This window comes from Oncorhynchus mykiss, chromosome 4 (genome assembly GCF_057628025.1).
Source record: "Oncorhynchus mykiss isolate SJ-2025 chromosome 4, ASM5762802v1, whole genome shotgun sequence".
In the NCBI taxonomy this organism is placed as follows: Eukaryota; Metazoa; Chordata; class Actinopteri; order Salmoniformes; family Salmonidae; genus Oncorhynchus; species Oncorhynchus mykiss.
Window position 1 is genome coordinate 34,307,375 of NC_143025.1, and position 25,962 is coordinate 34,333,336.

The window sequence follows — 25,962 nt, forward strand, 5'->3', positions numbered from 1 at the left end:
TGAGACTGGATTGTGTCGAGGCACAGATCTGGGAAAGGGTACCAAAACATTTCTGCAGCATTGAAGGTCCCCAAGAACACAGTGGCCTCCATCATTCTTCAATGGAAGAAGTTTGGAACCACCAAGACTTTTTCTAGAGCTGGCCACCCTGCCAAACTGAGCAATCGGGGAGAAGGGCCTTGGTCAGGGAGGTGACCAAGAACCTGATGGTCACTGACAGCGCTATAGAGTTCCTCTGTGGAGATGGGAGAATCTTCTAGAAGGACTACCATCTCTGCAGCACTCCACTATTCAGGTCTCTATGGTAGAGTGGCCAGATGGAAGCCACTCCTCAGTAAAAGGCACATGACAGCCCGCTTGGAGTTTGCCAAAAGGGACCTGAAGACTCTCAGACCACAAGATTCTCTGGTCTGATGAAACCAAGATTGAACTCTTTGGCCTGAATGCGAAGCGTCACATCTGGAGGAAACCTGGCAACATCCCTACGTTGAAGCATGGTGGTGGCAGCATCATGCTGTGGGGATGTTTTTCAGATGCAGGGACTGTGAGACTAGTTAGGATCGAGGGAAAGATGAATGGAACCAAGTACAGAGATCCTTGATGAAAACCTGCTCGAGAGCGCTCAGACTGGGGGCGAAGGCTCACCTTCCAACAGGACAACGACCCTAAGCACACAGCCAAGACAACGCAGGAGTGGCTTTGGGACAAGTCTCTGAATGTCCTTGAGTGGCCCAGCCAGACCCCGGACTTGAACCCGATCAAACATCTCTGGAAAGACCTGAAAATAGCTGTGCAGTGACGCTCCCCATCCAACCTGACAGAGCTTGAGAGAAACTACAGAGAAGAATGGAAGAAACTCCCCAAATACAGGTGTGCCAAGCTTGTAGCGTCATACCCAAGAAGACTCTATGCTGTAATCGCTGCCAAAGGTGCTTCAACAAAGTACTGAGTAAGGGGTCTGAATCCTTATGTAAATGTGATATTTCAGTTTATTTTATTTTATAAATTAGCAACCATTTCTAAAAACGTGTTTTTTCTTTGTCATTAAGGTGTATTGTGTGTAGATTGATGAGAAAAAAAACAGATTTAATCCATTTTAGAATAAGGCTGTAACGTAACAAAATGTGGAAAAAGTCAAGGGGTCTGAATACTTTCCCGAAGGCACCGTATATACATTCTGCATATTTAACATTTTAAATTGAACCTTTAATTAACTAGGCAAGACAGTTAAGATCAAATTCTTATTTACAATGACGGCCTACCCCGGCCAAACCCGAGCGACGCGGGGCCCAATCACGGCAGGATGTGATGCAGCCTGGATAAGTGGCTGTAGCCTTTAAAGTAATGACATGGTGTATGCTACATTTGATGCACTTGCCTTCCCTGTTATCAGTTTGAATTCATAGACAGTGGGAGAAGGTGTTTGTAGTAGGAATGGATAGATCTGTGAGTGTGTGTTATTTCAGAAAGTGGAAGGTCGGCCTTGTCTACCCTAATGAACAGCGAGGGAGACCTCTAGAGGCAGGAAAGGGAACAGCATGAATACCTTCACTCTGCCACTCCACACGCACTGCCAAGTCCAGTGCTTGGCCTCACAATGTGCACTATCGCTCAATGACAGACTTCAGTTGTCGCCCAGATCCTTACGCTTTAAGAACCAGCAATGTTAGGGCATTGTAAGAATAGTAAACAAGCACCACGGTAAGAGCATCAGTCAGTGTGTTTTCTGTGTGAATGCATGGAGGTCACATTTACACACTGAACTGGTAATCAGTGAAGTACAAAACCACCATTATCCACAGTTCAATGTGTCCCAATACTGATATAAGGCACCTAAGACACCAGTGATGTCACCGAGGTGATGTCCCCACATGGCACCCTAATCCCTGTATAGTGCACTACTTTCGACCAAAACCCTGTGGGCCCTAGACAAAAGTAGTGCACTATAAAGTGAATAGGGTGCCATTTGGGATGCCAAAACTGAGTCCTCAGAGACGATGCCTCATTCATTATCAGAGCGTAAACCCCATTTATAGTATTTGTTTATTTATTCCTCCAATATCACAAATTGCTTTATGACATATGTATTGAATACCAAGCAGTCCTGGCCAATGCTCTGGTAGTTATTATTGAAGTTGCATTTTAAGTTAATGAAATTATATAAATTGAGTTTTGTTATAGTGTAGTCTTGCCAGAGTCTAGCGCCGTAGCCTTTATTCTGGCACGGAGATGAACCATAAAGAGGAAGGTGATTTATCAACTGGATGAACCCTGTCCTGACAGGGATGTCCTACTGCCAGCTACACTACACTATGTACTTCTACTGCCATTTACACTACACACTGTACTCGAGTAGTCTCAGTCTGAGCCTGCTGGCTTTTACAGTCCACATGGATGCACCACCAAGCGTTACCGCGGAGAAAAGAAAACAATTCTGCCACGCCGTTGCTCTCCAGACCAAAGGAGGAGGATGTGTCAGGCATGGTGTGTGTGTTCTGTGTGTCAGGCGTGGAGTCAGGCAGGGCGTGGAGTCAGGCAAGGCGTGGAGTGCTGCCTACAGCCGACAGCTTGTTATGCTGTCACAGCGCTGTGTGTGAGTGACCTATGGTGTCACGACGCTGTGATTGGTGACCTGTGTGACTGACCTCTGACCCTTCCTGTCGTTTGCAGTGCTGAGTATCCGTGGCGCTCAGGAGGAGGAGCCTCCAGATGCCCAGCTCATGCGATTGGACAACATGTTGCTGGCGGAGGGCGTGTCTGGACCTGAGAAAGGGGGCGGTTCTGCAGCGGCTGCGGCTGCAGCTGCAGCCTCAGGAGGCGGGGCAGGAGCGGATAACTCAGCGGAACACTCGGACTACAGAGCCAAGCTCTCTCAGATCAGGCAGATCTACCACACAGAGCTGGAGAAATACGAACAGGTAAGGATGGACAGGATACACTCACCCCTCAGAGAACTACTGTCTTAGGTGTCTTTTACCATAATCACACACTCTAACCATGTAACCCAAACGCACCAGCTCCACCCAACACCATTCCCATCACAGTGATTGTTTGTTAACCTATGACTACCTGAAGAATGATGAGTGATAAAGGTACAGACGCACAAATATCATACCACCAAGACATGTTTAACCTCTCAGCATTTGGAGAATTACAATAACAGGGGAGGTCAGCATTTTCGGGGGGTATGATGTTTGTGCGCCTGTAACTTTCTCAATCATCATTATTCACGATTTATTCAGAATTGATCTGTAATCATGGTAGCATCCACATTCATGTAGAAGTGTTTAGAAAAATATTATATTCTTATTTACAATAAAAGGGACTCCAAAATAACACAATACATTATTTACCATTTCATTTCTATTGGGCTCAAAATAATCTGAAACAAGACAAAGAACAAAAGCATCCAACAAATGTGTAGAGTCACAAACTTGATGTAATCATGGTGAGCTAGGAATATGGGACCAAATACGCAACGTTTGACTACTTTCATACACATATAAGTGAATTTGTCCCAATACTTTTGGTCCTCTTATGTACGGTTCACCCGATATGGATGAAAATACCCTCAAATTAAAGCTGACAGTCTGGTTTTGAAATTATACAATGGGCTAAGAGGTTAAAGTGCAAAGTGCTGGAATACAGAGCCAAAAACTAAAATGAAGTGTCACTGTCCCAATAGTTTTGGAGCTCACTGTATAGGCCATTTAGCAGATGTTTTTATCCAAAGCGACTGTATGCATACATTTTACATATGGGTGGTCCCGGGAATCAAACCCACAATCCTGGCATGCAAGCATCATGCTCTACCAACTGAGCCATACATCTTTTTATATTTACATCCCAATTTAAGGAGACTTTCTACATTTATGGCATCCATCTAAAGATGTGACAGATTTTCTCTCATCTCCATTGCATCCCTATGTAATGTGCAGTTTCCTTCTCTTCTCCTCCATGTCATTATCTACCATGCCAATAAATCAGAGTGGATTTTACTGCATAACGTTGTCTACTTCCTAACCAATATACACACAGTCAAATGTTAAGGCCCTGACTGGCTGGAATGAATGCATGCCCTGTTTGATGAAATGCAAATGTATTTTCCGTATAGTCCCAGACACTGCTTACATTTATATAAAAAAGCAAAGTCAGTGTTGTGATGTTAATCTAGTCTAGAGACAGGGTTTAGTGTTGTGATGTAAGTCTAGTCTGTAAACAGGATTCAGTGTTGTGATGTTAGTCTAGTCTGTAGACAGGGTTGCCATCCTGAAACACGCACACAGTGGAGTAGGGTAAAGTTGCCTCTAGACGCTGATCTTGGATCGGTTTTGCATTGTCCCCGCTAATGGTTAAGTTGAGGATTGGAGAAGGGGAAGCTGATCCTAGATCTGTACCTAGGGGAAACTTCACCCCGGAGCCACATACAATAGGCAGGACTGTAGCAGTCGGAAGTAGTGTGGAAAACAGTCCTGCGACTATGCCACCATTACATGCTGACAATGTGCTATATAATTATATATAATATGTAATATATCTGTAATATACTGTATTTAAGATGGTATCCCAGTGCGGATGGAGGGGGGACAGTTACACAGGGAGTCATGGCAACGGAAACAAGGTACTCCTCCACTGCAGACCACTGCCCAACCATACACTATATAGAGAGATAATATATTTTATAGTCATAATATCATTAGTTAATAACATTATTTTACTTTGGTTAGGTGGTTTACCAAATAGACACCCTTCGGGAGGTGTTGAATCAAATACATTTTTCCACATCTGACTAGTTTTTTATAAAGCTGGGTTAGTAACTAAATCTATTCGCAAATCCAATGTGAACCTTGGCTCCAGTGTTTTTATTTACAACCCAGAGCTTTCTAAACCCAGCATTTTATACCACGCTTCCCTCCCTTACAATCTCAGTGATAGGGAACAGACCTTCACTGTCAGGATCAGGATTAGGAACTGGATGGCAACCCAGTCTTTTAAAGCCGTAGTGTTGCTTACGGAGAAAAATAAATACTATAACTCACTTATCATTTATCACCACAATTTATTTGTGGTTTTAACAGTTTTTTTTTCTTTATTATTTTTCTATATATTTCTTTCTTTCTACATGTTTATTTGTAATCGATGCTATGTCTGCTTGCTTTAGATGCTTCCAGTAGCATCATAATCAGTACATTGCACTATACCATGTTTGCATGTATTTTGTTTCAGACAAGGCCCACATACACATGATCCAGGATATACATTTGTGTGTGTGTGTGTGTGTGTGTGTGTGTTGTTACGATGACATTATGTCTATAGTCTATCTGGGGCTGTGCCAGATGGCTTCACTGTCATCCCCATGCATCACTGTATGACACCAACCGCATGACTACTCTGCACCTTCCCTCTCATATCATCACCACCTATTCACTGTCATTTACATTCGTTGTACAGACATTTTGGTATTGTTGTACTTTGTCTTGTTACTGTCTCTCTTCATTCACATCCTTCTGCTTTGATAACTATTGCTTTCATGTCAATAAGGGCCCTTTGAGATGAGTGTGAATATGACAGACATATTGTAGAGTGATGGAGAGAGAGAGAGAGAGAGAGAGAGAGAGAGAGAGAGAGAGAGAGAGAGAAAGTGAGGGGGAGAATTAGAAGGAGAAAGAGAACAAGACACGACAGAGAAAGAGGGAGAGGGAGAACAAGACAGAGTTCTAGAGAAAGAGAAAAAGACAGGGAGAGAGACAGAGGGAGAGAGACAGAGGGAGAGAGACAGAGGCATACTGTAATATCATGTCAGGTTCACGCCTAGTGCCACACAGGAGGGTGAGTGTATCATCATGGCATGTTCATCTCTCAACCCGCTCAGCTGCGACTCGACTGCGGTAAGAAGAGAAGGTTTGCTGCTCGTCAGCAGGGACTAGCAGCTGTCATTTCTCCGTGTCTCCTTTCTGAAAAACGACACTTACAGTTGCCATTGCCACTTCTGTTTAATATGAAAAATATCACCACTTATATTCCCCCTTGACTTCACAACATGGAAGCATTCCCATGAACTACATACATTAAACACCTCTTCATTTGCATCAAATTTTTCCTTTCTGTCTTTGTGCATGACCTTGACTGATGTAGAATACCATACAGTATATTTTTGCACTGTATACAAACACTGCATTAATCCAATGCTAGTGGACACCTCCCAGCCCGTCAATAGCCATATAGTATATCACCATCATCATGGTGAGGCTGCTATGAAAACTCTCACCAACAACATTTCTTTTGACAGTCTAGATAGAAGAAACTGATGTCACTCGGGACAAGAGTGTCTGCTAAATGACTCAAATGAGAATGTAACAAACCAGATTGCTCTATCTATCTGATCACCTCTCTCTCTCTCTGTCTGTGTCGTCCCCCCCCCCCCCTGCAGGCTTGTAACGAGTTCACCACCCATGTGATGAACCTGCTGAGGGAGCAGAGTCGCACGCGGCCCATCTCTCCCAAGGAGATCGAGCGCATGGTGGGGATCATCCACCGCAAGTTCAGCTCCATCCAGATGCAGCTCAAACAGAGCACCTGCGAGGCCGTCATGATCCTGCGCTCCCGCTTCCTCGACGCCAGGTGTGTGTCTGTGTGTGTGCCTACAGCTGTGCAAATGACCGTGTGCAAAGTCACTGTGCCACTGCAATGTTTTTGTTGACTCGCACAGCTAGCTACAGTATTTCCATACCTGTAACTGCATTATTCACATCAGGTGCTTTTACAGCGACGTTGACAGCGTGTTATTCTACAGCTTACCACCACTCTATACAACATCATCACAACTGATCTTCGCTGATCATCTATTGGTGCCATTTGAACCAGCACATACAGCCTTGCTTCTTGGCCGCTGACAATTATCTCCTCTCTCCAGGCTCCATAACGCTAAATATTTCCCTTTTTTAATATAATCCCTTGTTCCTTTTGATGCATGTTTTGGATTTGCATACATTTCTCCGAGGATAAATCTCACTCTGAGTCGGAGTCGGAAGCATAACATTTAAATTAGGCTTGGGCTCTTCTTACAAAGCTTCCCCCCCCCCCCCTATTCTTCTGCAAATGATTGTGGCTGTGGTGCAGGGAGGGAGGGAGGGAGACAGGGGAAGAAGGGAAGGGCTTTCAGTTAGAGAGTGAGTGAGAGAGAGAGAGAGAGGCACTGCCTCCCTACCAGTCTCAGCTTTACTGATTAATCTGCAGCCTGCCCTAGCACCATGCTGTGCACATTTACATATTCTCAAGCAGGCTTTTGGAGTGCGGGACGAAGATTTCAGCACAAATCTCTTTCACCAGTCAATCGATGCGATGCATGGAGGCAAGCATTTTACAGGGTTCCCGACCTAGCTTATGTAAAGCCCTCTCATGAGATGTGGCACATGCAGACATAACCTGATAGAGGGTGGAGATGGAGAAGGAGGAAGAGATGGAGGGGTCAGTGAACTGAACTAGCATCAGCGCGTGCTTACGGCACGTTTTCTAGTCTTTAATAAGGAAGGCCAGTGTTCTGTTGTTTGTCAGGATTTGCAGGCATTGTTCATTTCTATTAGTGAACCTCCGCAAAGAAAACATATTTCGTACCAGCTTAGGCAGCTGTATTGAAATGGGGTGGCAGTTGTATGGAAGGTATTGGATCAAATTGGGTGGTAGTTGTGTTGTTACTGTATGAGGTGCCCCAGTTTTGCCTGTATTACCACAAGTGGCTTTGACACATTTCCTCTCTCATTTCCTATTTTACATAGTGTTTATTCCGGTCCTAACTAACCAATTTCTATCATTCTCCTTGTAGACGGAAAAGACGGAACTTCAACAAACAGGCGACAGAGATCCTGAATGAGTACTTCTACTCGCACCTGTCTAACCCCTACCCTAGTGAAGAGGCCAAGGAGGAGCTGGCCAAGAAGTGCTCCATCACAGTTTCACAGGTACAGTACAGTGCCACCTGTCTTCTGGAAGGCCACAGTACACGTAGAACAGAACTAGAGGCAGTAGTGGATAATGTGGAAGGCCATTATAATCATTTTCACAATTTCACAGTACTATTCCAACCTCCTTGTGTGGAAATATACATACAAAACTGGAAAATCTGTTTTTTGACTGCGCTGAGCCTTTAAGATGTGAGCATTACATTATTTTCTTAATTCATAGGCTACATCACAGGGACTAAATTGATAGTGTAATATGATGATTGATCATGTAATTAAGAATGCACCAACAATACCAAGGTAAACAGCTGTCATGTTATGTGTTTCTCGTCCATCATCTCCTCAAACGGTTTCATTAAGTTTATGCAAAATTATTTTGAGGATGCATCTGGGCGTTGTTTGATGATAACAACGTGCTTCAGGGTCTGAATGATTAGTTGAGCATCTGTCTGTGCCCCAAATGGCACCCTTTTCCTTATGTAGTCCACTATTTTTGACCAGAGCCCTTTTTGACCAGGTCCCATAGAGAATAGAGTTCCATTTGGGACTCGACCTCTGTGTTCCTGGGTCTATGATAAAATAAAATGCTTACCTACCTTCTCTCTGCATTCGTTCAAACTCAGCAACCGGATTGATTTAGTTTTTTATTTTAATGTTATTTATCATTAGCGCTACCTGGCTTATCCTGGTAGCTTCATCGGGGAGTCCATTAGCTGTAATGGGTGTTAGATAGTGGATGTTGACTGATTGGTGCTAGCGTGAGCTCTGATGATAGCTGCAGTCATACTGACATAATGAGACGGTTACTGGCAATCATTCCCTTCTGCCACTAATGTGGATTCACAGTACTGGTCTACGTAGCGAGTGGTAGTACTCACTACTACCTAAAGGGCTCTGTTCCAAACGACACCCTATTCCCTATATACTGCACTACCTTTGACCAGGGCCCATTGGCCTCTGGTTAAAAGTAGTGCACTATAAAGGGTATAGGATGCCATTTGGGACTCAGGCGAAGTCTTTCTTCAGTGTCGGATAGGATATGCCAGACAGTGGAGGGCCATGCATGCAGAGCTCATTCGGATTCTGATTTCACACATTTGCTCAGTAAAAAAGTGGGAAATATATTTGTGTAACATTAACATTGTGTAAGCATTTACAAGTAGCACGTTGTTTGTACAGGTTTCCAACTGGTTCGGAAATAAAAGAATCAGATACAAGAAAAACATTGGAAAGTTCCAGGAAGAAGCCAACATGTACGCTGCCAAAACTGCTGTGAACGCGACCAACGTATCCTCACACGGGAGCCAGGCTAACTCGCCCTCCACTCCAAATTCTGCAGGTGAGACTAAAGAATAATACCAATGGGTTATTTGGAAGGCTCTGAATGCACTCTCTATCAGTCAAGGGCATTTTTCTATGCTCAAGTCAAAAGAACAAAAGGAAAAATGGCTTTGTCCAAGAGTAGGATACCACGACCCCATGTCAAGTCTCCCAATACTTCCTTCGCTGTTGTCTTCTTTTCAATTAACACACCTTTTATTGTACTTTAACTCAAGATAGAACATTTACATTTTGTTGTACCAATTGAATTTACTGAATTCATTGATCTTGTTGACCACGTATTACAGTTTTACAGAAACACATAACATATCATTCATGATACTTTGACTGTAGAGACATCCTACCATTCTACTTTCATGTTGACAAATAGTCACAACTACAACACATCTGACGACTGTACGCGACTCACCGTTCCCTCAGCTTTATGCTGCCACTCTCTAACCTGTCCGCTCGCTCTGGCCCTAGCCCTAACACTAGCGCTACTTCTAACTTTTTTCGCTCGCAGGGTTGGGTAACTCCAGTCCTCGAGGGCCAGATTGGTGTCACACTTTTCCTCCATCCCTAGCAAAGACCGCTGATTTAATCAAATTGCATTCTAAACTGAAGCTCATGATTGGGTGATTATTGGAGTCAGGTGTGTTAGCTGGGGCTAGGGGCAAAACTGGGACACCAAGCAGGCCCTTGAGGACTGGAATTTTCCACCCCTGCGTCCAGCGCTAACTGCATTTGTTTGCCTGCTGACACTTTGCATGGTGCTTCTCCGGGTCTAACCCTGGACGGGGCCAAGTGGCTGAATCCTGCTCTGCTTGCTCCTCTTTCTCGCTGCTCTGTGATTCCAGTGCTCCCTCTCTCCTCTTCCAGGTTCTGCTGGATCTTTTAACATGTCAAACTCCGGCGACTTGTTCATGAGCGTGCAGTCTCTCAATGGGGACTCGTACCAAGGGGCTCAGGTGGGAGCCAACGTGCAGTCACAGGTAGGGCCCTATAACTAAACAGTGCAGAAGATACTACTATAGGAACAGATCCACCTCCCTAAGAAAAGGCCTTGTAATCTATCCTAAACGCACTACAGGCATCTCAGTACTCCCCCAGTGTCTACATAACTATGGGCTCCTAATAGCGCCACACCATAGGGTTTTCAAGGTATCGTCTTCCACCATACTAAAACATTACAGCGAGTGTAAGGATGAAAATAATTCAGTGCTCTCTGCAGCTCTCACTAATTTCATCCTTTCGACAGTCTTCTCAACACGTAATGACATGTTTTGGTTATCTTTCTCCGTATTGTCCATGGCTGGATGTATTTCCTGTGTGTTTTCTCTGCCTGTACTGTGTATCACGCTCCTTCTTGTCTTTGTCTTACAGTGTTAGTCTTGTTTATCTTCTGTGCTCTGACCTTGCTTTGTCTGTGTTCCTCTGTTGTGTTTCAGGTGGATACCCTTCGCCATGTTATCAGTCAGACAGGCGGATACAGTGAGGGCCTCACAGCCAGCCAGATGTACAGTCCGCAGGGCATCAATGTAAGGAGAAAAAAAAAACACACGTTTCTTCCCGCTTTCTTTTCCCCCTACCAATTATTTCAAAGCCATAGGGCTCAGAATGCCACTTAGTAGGACTTGTCTCAGCTCCACCACAGTCACCTAGTTGATTGCTTCTGTATCGGTCACGCCATGGGCAGAACGCCAGAACGGCGTGGGGCCGGCCACACACACACACACGGAGCGGCCGCCTGAGCCTGTCACGTCCAATCAGCTCTCCCTTAGCACCTGCAGCCAATTGCGGCCGTGCAGGAATGGCACAAACAGGTGACACATCCTTTGACGCGAGGATCGTTCGTCCCACTAATGCCCTCACCGACCACCTGATCCTAATCATCACTGCGGATCCAGAGGCCCCTATCAGAACAACCCCAGAGTAGAGTCACACTAAAAATAAAACTAGCCAAACTGCTAGCCCCTCGACAGAGCACTGAGGGGCATAACATGGGGGCGTATTTCCACCATGTTATATTTTTTTCTTCTTTTTTAGAGGATGGGGGGGTTTGGATTTGGGGGAAGTGTGTGTGTGTTTTGGGTGAGGGCAGAGGAGAGGAGGGGAGGGAGGGGGAGGTTAGCTGGCGGCTGCAAACAGCAGGGAAATTCACAGCGACAAGCCGTGTCGTAAAAGGGAAAATCAATAAGACAGACACAAGGAGAGCGGAGTGTGGACTTGGGACAGCAATCCAAGCGCATTGCTCAGATCATGCTCCCGCCACACTAATGGCCCTGACAGCGAGCCGCGGCAGTGTGGGTCGGTGAGAGCTACGACGAGAGAGAGAGGACGGTCACAGGCACACACAGCCACGCGGCTAGGCTTCTGGCTCCCTCTCCCGTCGTGCCTCAATGGCCATATGATAATGAGATGAAATGCCTCCTGTAAAACAAAAGTGGGGTATGCAGTGTGTATTCAAATCCCCCCCTCCTTTCCTGGCTTGCTCTCCACTCTACGCTCATCTCCACTCTACACTCATCTCCCTCCCACAGAACAGGCTGTGATAACCCCGAGAGAGCACTACGGACGTGTTCAAGCCCTGTTCTCAGACAACACCCTGACTTTATGGATAGTCTTTATGCTTGGACCCCGTACCACGTCCTAAAATGCCACAATATTCTCTTTTTTTCTCCACACACTTTCATAGCTTTTTAAGAACCTTCTTACTGCGTAATACGAGAAGGATATCGTGTTTTCTGATTTTTGAGAGACAAATGTAACAGCAGACTAGGCCTACGTTGTTATCCTTTCCTTCCATACCAATATGGTTCTCCATTCTTAATGTAGGATTTGGGGAGATATAATAACTGTAATCATATCTTACGGAAATCATTTATACATTTTAGAATTTTGGAGTGGGGTTGACTAGCTTATTTCCTTGCCTCTCTGCAGCATTTTACTGCAATAGTATTTGTGTCAAAGGGAAATTTCACAATTAGCTTACTTCATGTTCATCATCTCCAGCACCACCCCAACGTCAACATACAGTATGTGAAAATGACGCGTTTCTATGTTTTGTAGTAAAAGAGAGAGGAAGGTAAGTGTTTCCAATGATATCATCAACCAATTGGTAGGCAATTAGTAGGCAATGCCTACTCATAATTGGCTAAAATCACACGATGCACACCAATGGTGTCATTGGAAACACTTATCTTCCGCTATCTTTTTTAATACAAAACATAGAAACGCGCCATTTTCACATATGTTGATGTTGGGGTGGTGCTGGAGATGAATATGAAGTTGAAAATGACACATTTACCTCAGCGTCGAACCTATTCACAAAGCAAAGCCCAGGAAAGCTGTCACCTTAGAAACAGTGTATCAACCTTTATGCTCGTCCAGCTTTACAGATGGATGAGAGAGAGAGAGAGAGAGAGAGAGAGAGAGAGAGAGAGAGAGAGAGAGAGAGAGAGAGAGAGAGAGAGAGAGAGAGAGAGAGAGAGAGAGAGAGAGAGAGAGAGAGAGAGAGAGAGAGAGAGAGAGAGAGAGAGAGAGAGAGAGAGAGAGAGAGAGAGAGAGAGAGAGAGAGAGAGAGGTCGGCAGTACGTCCTATCTGTGAAACGAGGAAAAGACTCCCCTCTCTCTGTGTTGATAATGACTGAGCAGTTACATAATGGGTTTTGTGGTAGACAAGAGCAGTAATTACAGTTTGGAAATAGACAGAGAGAGTGTCACCAAAGTCAGACATTTGAAGACATTTCTTTTTCCTCCATTTTTGATTACAGACTTTCTTCTGGCTAAAATAACAGGCTTTGAAATGAAAGGCTGTCAAGGACCATTTCCAGTTTTTCTGATCGCATGAAATTTGCTATTAATATCTCAATGCTCTTTAGCAGGCCTGTCTCCGGGATTGGAAATGGCTTACGCGTCCGTCATTGTGTTTTCATTCAACGTCACAATTGGCGACCATTGATTCCTCTTATGACTGTTTGGGGACTTTTGTTTTAAGGTCCTTGTCAGACATTGTCACTGTTATTATTATGTGTGTTGCATTTATCTCAACCCCAGTGATACAAGAATGCAGTATTGTTTTTGAAGTGAAGACAAAATTGTCTTCATTATAGAAATGTGAGCACATTGCATGTGATCTGAGAGGTACATATATGTGATTTACAGAATTTTCAGTTGCTTTAAACAAGTACAATTTTTGTGACAATTCTGTTCTGAAATATGAGGTCTAGGTTACTGTAATTTGAGTGAATCAGATCTTCGTCCAATACAGATTTGGCTTGAGGCTTTAGTGGAATGTTGGTTTTGTTGTGTTGGGGTTGTTCTAGCATTAGTAAAGCTCATACCGTACCTACTACACATGTCCCCAGGACTTCACAGATATGGCATTCAGTACTGCAGATAAGATGATATTATAAACGAATTGAACTGTATAATGAATATGTACTCTGATTGAGAAGGGAAAAAAAGAAGAAGCAAAGACATAGGGTATAATTAGTGTCCTATGCCTGGGCTCATAATTCCTCCCTCCATTCTGTCTCTCCTGTCTCTCTCTCAGGCAAACGGAGGCTGGCAGGATGCTACCACCCCCTCATCAGTGACATCCCCCACAGAAGGACCCGGAAGTGTTCACTCGGACACGTCCAACTGATCCCTCCACCCTTCTCCTCCACCGCCGTCCAGACAGCCCCAACCTCCACCCTCGATCATCTAGCCAGCTTCCCAGCCAGCCCCCCCCCCATCAGGACTGGAGGTGACACACTAGACTCGTCACAGGGCAGGAGACCTCTCTCTACGGGTGGGGACTACAGAATGAAACACCATCACCACCACCAGACAGTTCTTTACAACCAACCATGACACAGTCAGTCAGTCAGTAGCCTGAGTAGGGCTCTTTTCTTCCACCTATCTACAACCCCCTCACTGTCTGTTTGTACAGTTTTCTTCGCCATATATCCATGTTGCCTCATTGTGTGATCATCTGACTTATAAACACAGTAGGAAAACAGTTACAACAACACGTGTATACAGTATGGCCCGTATCTTGTAGATTTAAATGCTTTTCACACTACCTCTATTGAAAATAACAAGAAAACAACAACAACAACGGGACATCTTCTAAATAAGCTTTGTTTTTTGTTGTTGTAATTACTGGTATAGACAGTAGCTCTCAATCTCCTCTTGTCCTGTCTCAAGGCTTGTTTTTAAGGACAGTTTTGGCTTTGTGACAAGTTTCACCCTATATAATGACTTAATTCACAACATAAAATACATTCTATTAAAATTGTCCAGTGCCAAAGTTCAACACAGGAGATGAATTTGTATAATATGAATTGTGCTTGTAAATAAAACATCCCTCTGACATTTCATATGAAAAATGGTTCATTACTGTATTTAATTACATTTCATGTTAGTAGAGTATCAACAGGGTGCTTGGAAAAGGAGATTCAACCTTTCCTACTCATTCTAAGCATTCCGTTTCAGAGCTTCTACATTTGGCCAATAAGACATTAAACATTTTTTTACTGCAAGAATGGTAGCCTATGTTTTCTGCTCATACTGAATGCAGCATAGCATGAGTGATGAACAATGCACAAGCAAACATTATGAGAGTAACAGTATGCTCCAGAATAAATGGAAGAGACTGTTTGGAAGGTCAGAAGGGAATGGATCGTGGTGATTCTAGCTACTGGAATTCTAATAAATTCACTGCTCTTGAAATATTGTTTGTAGTGTGCACTGCATCCAGAGACCATTGACCTGCAGAGTTTAAAATCTACCCAGAACACTTAATCAATGAGTACATTAGCATCAATTATAATAAGCCAATATGTCTTTAAGCACAGTGACTTACAGTGATTACCCTGGGTAACACTTATATTTGTCAAAGAGAAGAAAACAGTACAGAGAACACACATTAATGATAGTTGTACTCTATTCTATACAGTCTACATATACGGAACATATGGTGTGTATACATACTGTACACACACATACACTACCATTATCACCATCAATGTACATCAGTGTTATCGTAATAGCCAAATACTGCTGGTAACCAAAATCACTTGTTTAAGTGCAACAAAAAAAAAGTCATTTTTAATGTAGATTTTAATTCTGATTTTGTGGTATGATGTTGTAGTAATTGAAGACACGACTACACATGATGAAATATCTCTCAAAATTACCGTCTTTGTTTGGTGTTTTTGGTGCTAGTTAGCTCTTTTATTTCCTATTTCTCAGTAGTATATTTCTGTCCATTTATTATTGTCACCCGGTTTGAATTTCTCCATTCAACCTCATCACTCATATCATCCTGTTTTTACATTTTGGTTATCAAGGTTGGTCTTTATTCACTCTTATGTTTCATTATCCTCCTAGCATATGGCGGCAGTCTAAATTACGCAAATACAAAATACAAAAATTGAAATTAGATTTATTAATTTGGTTGTATTTGATTTTAGCTACAGTATTTATTTACACACAAATACATATTGCCTTCTTGGGCATTTTAACATATCCACCATACTATTACGTAGATACCAAAAAATAACTACAAAAGCTTCAGCTCTATACATTGGGATCAGCTTGACCAACTCGACTTTGTTTGATTTGTAAAATTGTGTATTAACTGAAGTACTCCACATGCATCTCATAGGAATGTTCAGCTACTCTTTCTGTACTCAGAACACCAAAATGCAGTCCGAACACAGTAGTGTTTGTTTATAGAAATTAAATGGAAAAGACTAACCCTGATGGCACACAGACAGATACAGACGGTTGGATATATGTTCTCACGTTGTGAATAAATACATTTGGCTACTGTTTTACTTTTCTTTCGCTTGGTTACAGGAGTTACAGTACGTTCTATTTTATTTTCTTACTAGCATAATGTGAATTAGCCCAAGAATGCTCTATGTATGTAGATGTGCACCTTTATTCTTGTTTTTTGTTTTTTGGGGGAATTGGACAGTATCCATTTTCAAAACAAAGCAGCTAGAGTAAATGTTTGACAGAGACAGACAGACAGACAGTAGGACACAGTTCCTTTCACATTACGGATATAATCCGCTCACTGGTTCACTTTGTACTTTCTAAAGCATTGACACAAAAGCATGCTTCTAAAAATGGGTACTGTCTTGTTAATTAAAGGTGATGTGAAAGGTTTGTGTGAACACTATCTCGTGACAGTGTTTTTAGCCCAACTAAATCCATGGTAATAGATATATACATTATATAGTATTTCAAATCATAACCACCATCTGTATAGATAACTACAGTACCACACAGCTGAATCCACCATAGACTGCATATCACAGAACTTAGCTCTTCCTTCACAAACTACATTTTATATTTGATGTACTTATTGGAGACGTGGACGTGTACTATGATGAGTGAAGCAAAATCTTGTTCTTTTTTTGATAACTACAAATGGCTTAATTTGCTCCCACATCTGATAGTCCAGTTGACGGACAACACATAGGTACACTATGAGTGGAGTATGTTTGAGTGGTCTTTCGATACAGATTTTAGCCATGTGGCAAGCAGAACAGTAGCTTTTGTGATGCGTTGCCCGTAAAATAAGTAAAAGTTACTCTACTTTTCACATTGCCTTTCCAGTATCATCATTATTATTGAAAGCTTCATGTAATGATGCTTTTAGTTTTTGGATATAAAAGGGAGGGAAAAAAATAACTATAAAAAAGAAAGAAGAACCTGAACAATTTGTAAAACATCAAATGTTTTCTTTGTGGCATGTCTTTTGTTCTTTAATAAAATACCGTACTGCAGTGTTTTTGAATGTTACTTATTTTTTATAAAGATTTCAGAGTGAAATCATGGATCCTTTTCTTGACAGGTTTGACATTTTAAGATCTCTCTGCATATGTAAAAAAATAAATAAATAAAAAAATAATAAAAAAAAGTATAACATTGGAAACTGCAAAACTACTCCGATTTAAAATCCGTTTTCTGTGGAGAAATAAATAGCTAACAAGGTGTAGGTTTTTTGGTCTCTTTCTTTGTACTGTTAATGCATATTCCAAATAAATTGTTTCTTTTGTTGCATACTTTTGTATTGTCCTCATTGGTTTTTCTTGTCACACACATACTATGGAGATTTCCATACATGAAATGAATTTATTCAGCCCCGTCCCATAGCTTTATAACAAAACCAAGTAGTGGGGATGCAGCTGACTGAAAAACAAATCAAGGAGTGTGAATTTAAGACATATAAGACTTCAGTAACAGGGTCAGGGTCATAAGTTACTGTAGGACACAAGTTTACACGTCTCAGACTTGTCAGTCCTTCACCTCTGGATAGGATTGCACATCACACTTCAAAAACATGCTTAAGCATTGGGGGCATTTTCTCACTGTTGACATAACGCCAGAGCTGGGGTGAGCTGGAGAGGGTGTGAAGGGGATATTTTCTCAGTTTTCTAAGTGAGTGAAAGCTGTGTGCTTACAGCAAGCAGACAGACGCCCCCGGTTCCCCCTCCTACCTCCTACACATAGCAGAGGGGAGGAGGGGGGGATAAGGAACTAGGAAAGGTTTCCAAAACGATCAGAGAGCAGCCAAATCACAGAGCGTGACGGAGACTGTGGGAGTGACATATGCAAACATGATCAAATATAATTACATGGGGATGTCTCCTTGTTTCTATCAAAGGGTTTCTTGTCGGCTCTGTTAGGAGGATGAAAGAGAGGAACTGTTGGATGTGTACTGTATGCTTTAATATATTCACCATGGCTTTACAAACCAAAAAGGTATTGTGAGTTTAATTACTGTACGTTGCTCTCTTGAAAAGGCATAAATCCCATACTGAGTAGAAAATCAGTTGCACTTACTATTCAAGTGCTTTAATCATCAGCAAAACAACCTGGTTAATGAGTTTGACCTGTACCTTGCTGCCCATTCAAACACTTGTCGTGAATTCACTGTACTGTAAGCTATCCTACTGAATGCACAGAGCAATTGGGGATGCACAGAACTCTACACAGTGCATGTAGCAATATTATATATTCTGTGGTAATGGGTTATATTTTTCTTATAAATATGCAATACGCATAATCCCTTTAACATGCTTTGGTTTTTAGGTGGTATTTAGTATGTCAATATTGATCTACAAGGGGAAGCCGCTTGTTCTATGTCTTGTACTTGGGCAAATTAAAGGGACTTGTATTTTAAAAAGCTCTGGCATTTCTCTAGTTCTATCAATACACACTCCTTTTTCCAGCTGCACTTCATGAATAAATTACTTCTCAAACATAAATTGTTTTTGCCATATTGGCTGTTTTAGATGCGTCTTTTTGAAAGGTCAGCAGCCAAGGGACCGATGTCTGAGAAACAAATTAAGTTAGGAAGAAGACCGATGCCAACCAAAGTGGTGGTGTTTATTGCTGGCCACTGTTTGTAGTCCCTCACAATCCATATTTTTCATTTGTGCTTGATTTTGTGTTTGTTTTCTGCTATAGTATCCAATAACACACATTTGTTGAGCATACGCTGTCTCAGTGCTAATACATAGCTTATGTCATATCTATACTTTCAACCTAATGCATGTCGCATGTCGCACACAAATCCCTTGCCAATGGCAACACAATGCATAATGTATCAAGTTTAGTGTTATTCACAGTGTGCGTAAAGAAAACCAATGCCTGCCAGCACATTACACATACACTGTAGGAATACAATAACCATCATACACCGTATGAAGGGCTGCAATGCAAGCCTGAGGGAATGGCTATGGAAGCAGAGACTGATGGCAGGGTCTGAGGGGCTGTGGTCTGATTGCAGGGGCTGAAGGGTTGTGGTCCTGGGGGGCAGGAGATTATGGAGGTCCCTCATGGACTGAAATGGATGGAACTCTGGTCTAAGTGTGTGCCTATTTGTATTGGTTTTCAGTTTGGCAAAGTCACTTGAGCAAAATGTTGTTGGAAGGAATGCTTGCGTTTCTTCTTACCTTTGCATTGCCACCCACAGATCTGTAATGAATTCTTCTGATCCTCTGGTGCTGGAAGTTTCATAAAGGAGACATGTTCGAAACGATTTTACAAATCAGTGTGTCATCATGGTCTTTCATGTCTTAAACCGTGTAATAATTTTACATTTGGGAGATATGGTCCATTTCCTAGTGTGGGAGTTTGATGTTGTAGGCTATAATGTTGCTTTATAATGTTAGCCTAAAGCTTTCTTAATGAGCCAGATATGGACCTTATCATCTTCTTCCAAAAAATGTAGAGCCTATATTTCCCTCAAACTGTGCCCAAAGACATTATTTCAAGAGAATTCAAAGCCAAAGACAAGCCATCTTGGAATATAAATCCAAAACAAACTGAGAAATGCTAAACATGATCCTCTCTAGATGATCCGGGACATATATATATATATACTGGTATTACAATCACCTTGCATTCAAATCCAGAACCAAGACTCTCTTGCTGGGCTATATACAGTGCCTTGCAAAATTATTCACCCCCATTGGCATTTTTCCTATTTTGCAGCTTTACAACCTGTAGTTTAAATTGATTTGATTTGGATTTCATGCAATGGACATACACAAAATAGTCCAAATTGGTGAAGTGCAATAAAAAATGGAAAAAAGGTGCATGCATATGTATTCACCCCTTTTGCTATGAATCCCCTAAATAAGACCTGGTGCAACCAATTACCTTCAGAAGTCACATAATTAGTTGAATAAAGTCCACATGTGTGCAATCTCAGTGTCACATGATCTGTCACATGATCTCAGTATATACAGTGGGGCAAAAAAAGTATTTAGCCAACCACCAATTGTGCAAGTTCTCCCACTTAAAAAGATGAGAGAGGCCTGTAATTTTCATCATAGGTACACTTCAACTATGACAGACAAAATGAAAAAAAAAAAAGAAAAGAAAATCACAAGGTAGGAATTTTTATGAATTTATTTGCAAATTATGGTGGAAAATAAGTATTTGGTCACCTACAAACAAGCAAGATTTCTGGCTCTCACAGACCTGTAACTTCTTCTTTAAGAGGCTCCTCTGTCCTCCACTCGTTACCTGTATTAATGGCACCTGTTTCAACTTGTTATCAGTATAAAAGACACCTGTCCACAACCTCAAACAGTCACACTCCAAACTCCACTATGGCCAACACCAAAGAGCTGTCAAAAGACACCAGAAACAAAATTGTAGACCTGCACCAGGCTGGGAAGACTGAATCTGCAATAGGTAAGCAGCTTGGTTTGAAGAAATCAACTGTGGGAGCAATTATTAGGAAATGGAAGACATACAAGACCACTGATAATCTCCCTCGATCTGGGGCTCCACGCAAGATCTCACCCCGTGGGGTCATAATGATCACAAGAACGGTGAGCAAAAATCCCAGAACCACACAGAGGGACGTAGTGAATGACCTGCAGAGAGCTGGGACCAAAGTAACAAAGCCTACGATCAGTAACACACTACACCGCCAGGGACTCAAATCCTGCAGTGCCAGACGTGTCCCCCTGCTTAAGCCAGTACATGTCCAGGCCCGTCTGAAGTTTGCTAGAGAGCATTTGGATGATCCAAAAGAAGATTGGGAGAATGTCATATGGTCAGATGAAACCAAAATATTTGTTTTTTGGTAAACTCAACTCGTCGTGTTTGGAGGACAAAGAATGCTGAGTTGCATCCAAAGAACACCATACCTACTGTGAAGCATGGGGGTGGAAACATCATGCATTGGGGCTGTTTTTCTGCAAAGGGACCAGGACGACTGATCTGTGTAAAGGAAAGAATGAATGGGGCCATGTATCGTCAGATTTTGAGTGAAAACCTCCTTCCAATCAGCAAGGGCATTGAAGATGAAACGTGGCTGGGTCTTTCAGCATGACAATGATCCCAAACACACCGCCCGGGCAACGAAGGAGTGGCTTCGTAAGAAGCATTTCATGGTCCTGGAGTGGCCTAGCCAGTCTCCAGATCTCAACCCCATAGAAAATCTTTGGAGGGAGTTGAAAGTCCATGTTGCCCAGCAACAGCCCTAAAACATCACTGCTCTAGAGGAGATCTGCATGGAGGAATGGGCCAAAATACCAGCAACAGTGTGTGAAAACCTTGTGAAGACTTACAGAAAACGTTTGACCTCTGTCATTGCCAACAAAGGGTTTATAACAAAGTTTTGAGATAAACTTTTGTTATTGACCAAATACGTATTTTCCACCATAATTTGCAAATAAATTCATAAAAAATCCTACAATGTGATTTTCTGGATTTTTTTCTCATTTTGTCTGTCATAGTTGAAGTGTACCTATGATGAAAATTATAGGCCTCTCTCATCTTTTTACGTGGTAGAACTTGCACAATTGGTGGCTGACTAAATGCTTTTTTTGCCCCACTGTATACTCCTGTTCTGAAAGGCCCCAGCGTCTGCAACACCAATAAGCAAGGGGCATCACCAAGAATGCGGCACCTTGAACACCAAGGAGCTCTCCAAACAGGTCAAGGACAAAGTTGTGGAGAAGTACAGATCAGGGTTGGGTTATAAAAAATATCTGAAACTTTGAACCATTAAATCCATTATTAAAAAATGGAAAGAATATGGCACCACAACAAACCTGCCAATAGAGGGCCGCCTACCAAAACTCATGGACCAGGCAAGGAGGGCATTAATATGAGAGGCAACAAAGAGACCAAAGATAACCCTGAAGGATCTGCAAAGCTCCACGACGGAGATTGGAGTAACTGTCCATAGGACCACTTTAAGCCGTACACTCCACAGAGCTTGGCTTTACGGAAGAGTGGCCAGAAAAAAGCCACTGCTTAAAGAAAAAAATAAGCAAACACGTTTGGTGTTTGCCAAAGGCATGTGGGAGACTCCCCAAATATATGGAAGAAGGTACTCGGTTCAGATGAGACTAAAATGAGCTTTTTGACCATCAAGGAAAATGCTATGTCTGGCGTAAACCCAACACCTCTCATCACCCTGAGAACACCATCCCCACAGTGAAGCGCGATAGTGGCAGCATCATGCAGTGGGCATGTTTTTCATCGGCAGGGACTGGGAAACTGGTCAGAATTGAAGGAATGAAGGATGGCGCTAAATACAGGGAAATTCTTGAGGGAAACCTGTTTCAGTCTTACAGAGATTTGAGACCAGGACGGAGGTTCACCTTCCAGTAGGACAATGACCCTAAGCATACTGCTAAAGCAACACTTGAGTGGTTTAAGGGGAAACATTTACATGTCTTGGAATGGCCTAGTCAAAGCCCAGACCTCAATCCAATTGAGAATCTGTGGTATTACTTAAAGATTGCTGTACACCAGCGGAACCCATCCAACTTGAAGGAGATGGAGCCGTTTTGCCTTGAAGAATGGGCAAAAATCCCAGTGGCTGGATGTACCAATCTTATAGAGACATACCCCAAGAGACTTTCAGCTGTAATTGCTGCAAAAGGTGCTGTACAAAGTATTGACTTTGGGGGGATGAAAAGTTATGCACTCTCAAGTTCTTTTTTTTTTGTGTCTTATTTCTTGTTTGTTTCACAATAAAAAAATATTTTGCATCTTCAAAGTGGTAGGCATGTTGTGTAAATCAAATGATACAGACCCCCAAAATCCATTTTAATTCCAGGTTGTAAGGCAACAAAAATGCCTTCGTATCTACAAAGGTGTTTTCGGGGGAAACTGTGATTTTTAGAGAGGAACTTGGATGGGTAGGAAGCTGTCACATTGAGTTTCCCTGCCGTCCCAAGTATCATACCACAGAATGTCTCCTACCCCTCATTTAGTCTGTAGGAGAGATGCTCTATTTGTGTCTGTATATATTTATGCACAAAACTCAGGGAGAAAAATATGCAATTATCACTGAATTAAAATATGTAAGTGTCATGATAATTGTCAGAGAAAAGGCAACACGAACTCTAAAATATCTCTATCAGAGAGTGAACATCTGGACCATGAACTTGGACTCTAAAGACTGAAGGAACTGTAGGTTGTAGAACGTTGCCCGATTCTGTTGTGAAACACCGCTGACCCCTTATGGTCAGTTAGGGCAGACTACTCCAAAGGGATATGGCCTGACTGATTAACATAAGCTCTACAATACTAGAGAGAACAGGCTACTGTTAAGTGCCATTCAGTTATGTCCTGAAGGTCATTGTATCCTAGAAAAGGTAAAACACTTAAACAGAATTTCCAGATCTCACCTGATCATTTTAGATAAGAATCAAGCTGTACAACGTGTTCTGATGATGATTCTGAATCACATGGAGTATGTGAATGAGAGGAAACATAAGACAATTATGAATCCCCAACCAATTAATAGGAGAATGATAAGAACAATGCAGCCTCTCTCTAAATTCACCACAAGACCAGTTCACTGCTTATTTATCAAAGGAAGGCACTTCTGGTACACCTTGCAATTCATCTCGTGACAAATGTTCTATACACATTATTAACTAAATATTTAGTAGGACAATTAATCTATTCACATATTATCTTCCAGTAAGTGCTAATTGAATGTGCGTAGAGGTCAGCCCAACCCCCAACCTGCTTCTTTATCACCACGCTTCCCAAGGATTTTAAAAAAGGGGGAGGGATAAAGAAAAGAAGAGAAAGTGCAACCTACAGTGCCTTCAGAAAGTCCAGCTGATTTTTACAATAGTTAGGAAGAGTGAATGAGTTATATACACTTTTGTAATACATACTGTACCACAGCGCAGTCAAGTTGGTTGAAGTACAATGCTATAAAGCCATTTTTAAGTCATGCCATAGATTTTCAAGCTGTTTTAACTCGGTAACGGTAACTAGGCCACTCAGGAACATTCAACGTCGCCTTGGTAAGCAACTTTAGTGTATATTTGGCCTTGTGTTTTGGGTTATTGTCCTGTTAAAAAGTGAATTTGTCTCCCAGTGTCTGTTGGAAAGCAGACTGAACCATGTTTTCCTCTAGGATTTTGCAGGTGCTTAGCTTTATTCAGTTACTTTTTTTTATGATAAAAGACTCCCTAGTCCTTGCCAATGACAGGCATACCCATAGTCATCATTGGCCTCATGGTGAAATCCCTGAGTGGTTTCCTTCCTCTCCAGCAACTGAGTTAGGAAGGATGCCTGCATATTTGTAGTGACTGGTGTATTGATACACCACCCAAAGTGTAATTAATAACTTCACCATTTAAAAAAAAAAATTCACCATGCTTAAAGGGATATTCAATGTCTGTTCTTTTTCAGATTTTACCCATCTACCAATAGCTGCCCTTCTTTCAGAGGCATTGCAAAACCTCACTGTTCTTTGTGGTTGAATCTGTGTTTGAAATTCACTGCTTGACTGAGGAAGCTTAAATATAATTGTATGTGTACGAGATGAGGTAGTTATTCAAAAATCATGTTAAACACGATTATTGAACACAGTGAGTCCATGCAACGTATGTGACTTGTTAATCACATATTTATTTTTTTACTCAAGAACTTATGTAAGCTTGCCATAACAAAGGAGTTGAATATCTATTGACTCAAAATTTCAGCTTTTCATTTTTATTAATTTGTAAACATTTCTAAAAACATAATACCACTTTGACATTATGGGGTAGGCCAGTGACACATTACAATTTAATCAATTGGAGCTGTAACACAAATTCTGTGAGAAAGGGGTGTGAATACTTTCTGAAGGCACTGTGTCATTTTACAATAGCCTCACGCCAACCAGAAACATTTTCTTTATTGAATCAAGAATTGCAGCCCTAATTTCCCTTAATATAGAGTAGCAAAATAAGCCTGTTCAGAGGTCTTTCTCAGAGGTAGGTCAATAGGACATAGGCAGATGGACATTCTACTGGCTATGAAGTCTATTGTTTTTAAGACATCTATAGACAGTCTGAACCTGTGCATCTTCTAGCTGTCTCAGCAGACGCTCCTCTTATACCAGGGCATGGTGGATGACACAGCGAGACGGCGGCCCGGCAGAGGACAGAAGGCGTATGTGTGTGTAGGACAGAGGGTGTATGTGTGTGTATGTCATTGTGTGTTTGTATGTAGGTCACCCAGCGACCTGTGTCGTATCTGGTGACAGCCACAGCGGTCATTGTGCCTGTGCCGTGGTGTCGCCCGCCCAGCGGGAGGTGGGATAGGGATTAGAGTGGACAGACCACGGTGGGGCACAGAGGCCTCCCCCACACGTCAGCGTCAACTTTCTCATCTCTTCCCTTAACGACTTTGACGTTATCAGGCCAGGCAGTGCAATGTCCAGCTGCATTACTCTCACCGGCCCTACATTATTCATAACGGCCACAATGTAGGTAGAGTGTAGGGAGGGATAGGAAGCGGTATGAGGGTTCAAAAGACTGGACAGACAACATGGTGAAGCAGTTCAAATATAAGGTCTGAAATATAATGCCTGTTCTCTGACTGACACTAAACTCCACACTTGTGTTATATTTTTTGAAAGACATCGCTCAACATGTCTGTGATAACACATTTTCTTTGTGTGATAAATTAACATTGTGGGTTATCTGGATAAAGGGAAATCGGAAAATAAAGAGCTAATATTCTCTTTATTCATTATTAATATCAAATCTTCTTTTAGATTCTCCTGTGACAATTACCAAGTTCTCAAAATGTCTTGTCCCTCGAATATAAATGGGAAGACCATGCCATCTAGTGTTCACAAATTCAAGCACATATATCCGTTTCACTACATTCACCGACACTGTATGATGCC

The 25,962-nt window shown here is 42.1% G+C and overlaps 1 protein-coding gene across 4 annotated transcripts in view; it reads left to right on the plus strand.

Moving 5' to 3' along the window:
- Positions 1-17,345, plus strand: part of LOC110520992 (pre-B-cell leukemia transcription factor 1) — an 86,229-nt gene extending 68,884 nt beyond the window's left edge. Inside the window, exons 3-10 of one of the 4 annotated variants that reach the window (XM_036968787.2) lie at positions 2,671-2,918; positions 4,559-4,621; positions 6,431-6,621; positions 7,823-7,958; positions 9,138-9,297; positions 10,161-10,273; positions 10,730-10,819; positions 13,837-17,345. In XM_036968787.2, coding sequence (XP_036824682.1) covers positions 2,671-2,918; positions 4,559-4,621; positions 6,431-6,621; positions 7,823-7,958; positions 9,138-9,297; positions 10,161-10,273; positions 10,730-10,819; positions 13,837-13,929 — 1,094 coding nt within the window. In that variant the 3' untranslated portion in view covers positions 13,930-17,345. The remainder of the gene's footprint in view (positions 1-2,670; positions 2,919-4,558; positions 4,622-6,430; positions 6,622-7,822; positions 7,959-9,137; positions 9,298-10,160; positions 10,274-10,729; positions 10,820-13,836) is intronic. The other 3 variants (XM_036968789.2, XM_036968788.2, XM_036968790.2) reach the window with 3 other exon arrangements.
- Positions 17,346-25,962: the final 8,617 nt, after the last annotated feature.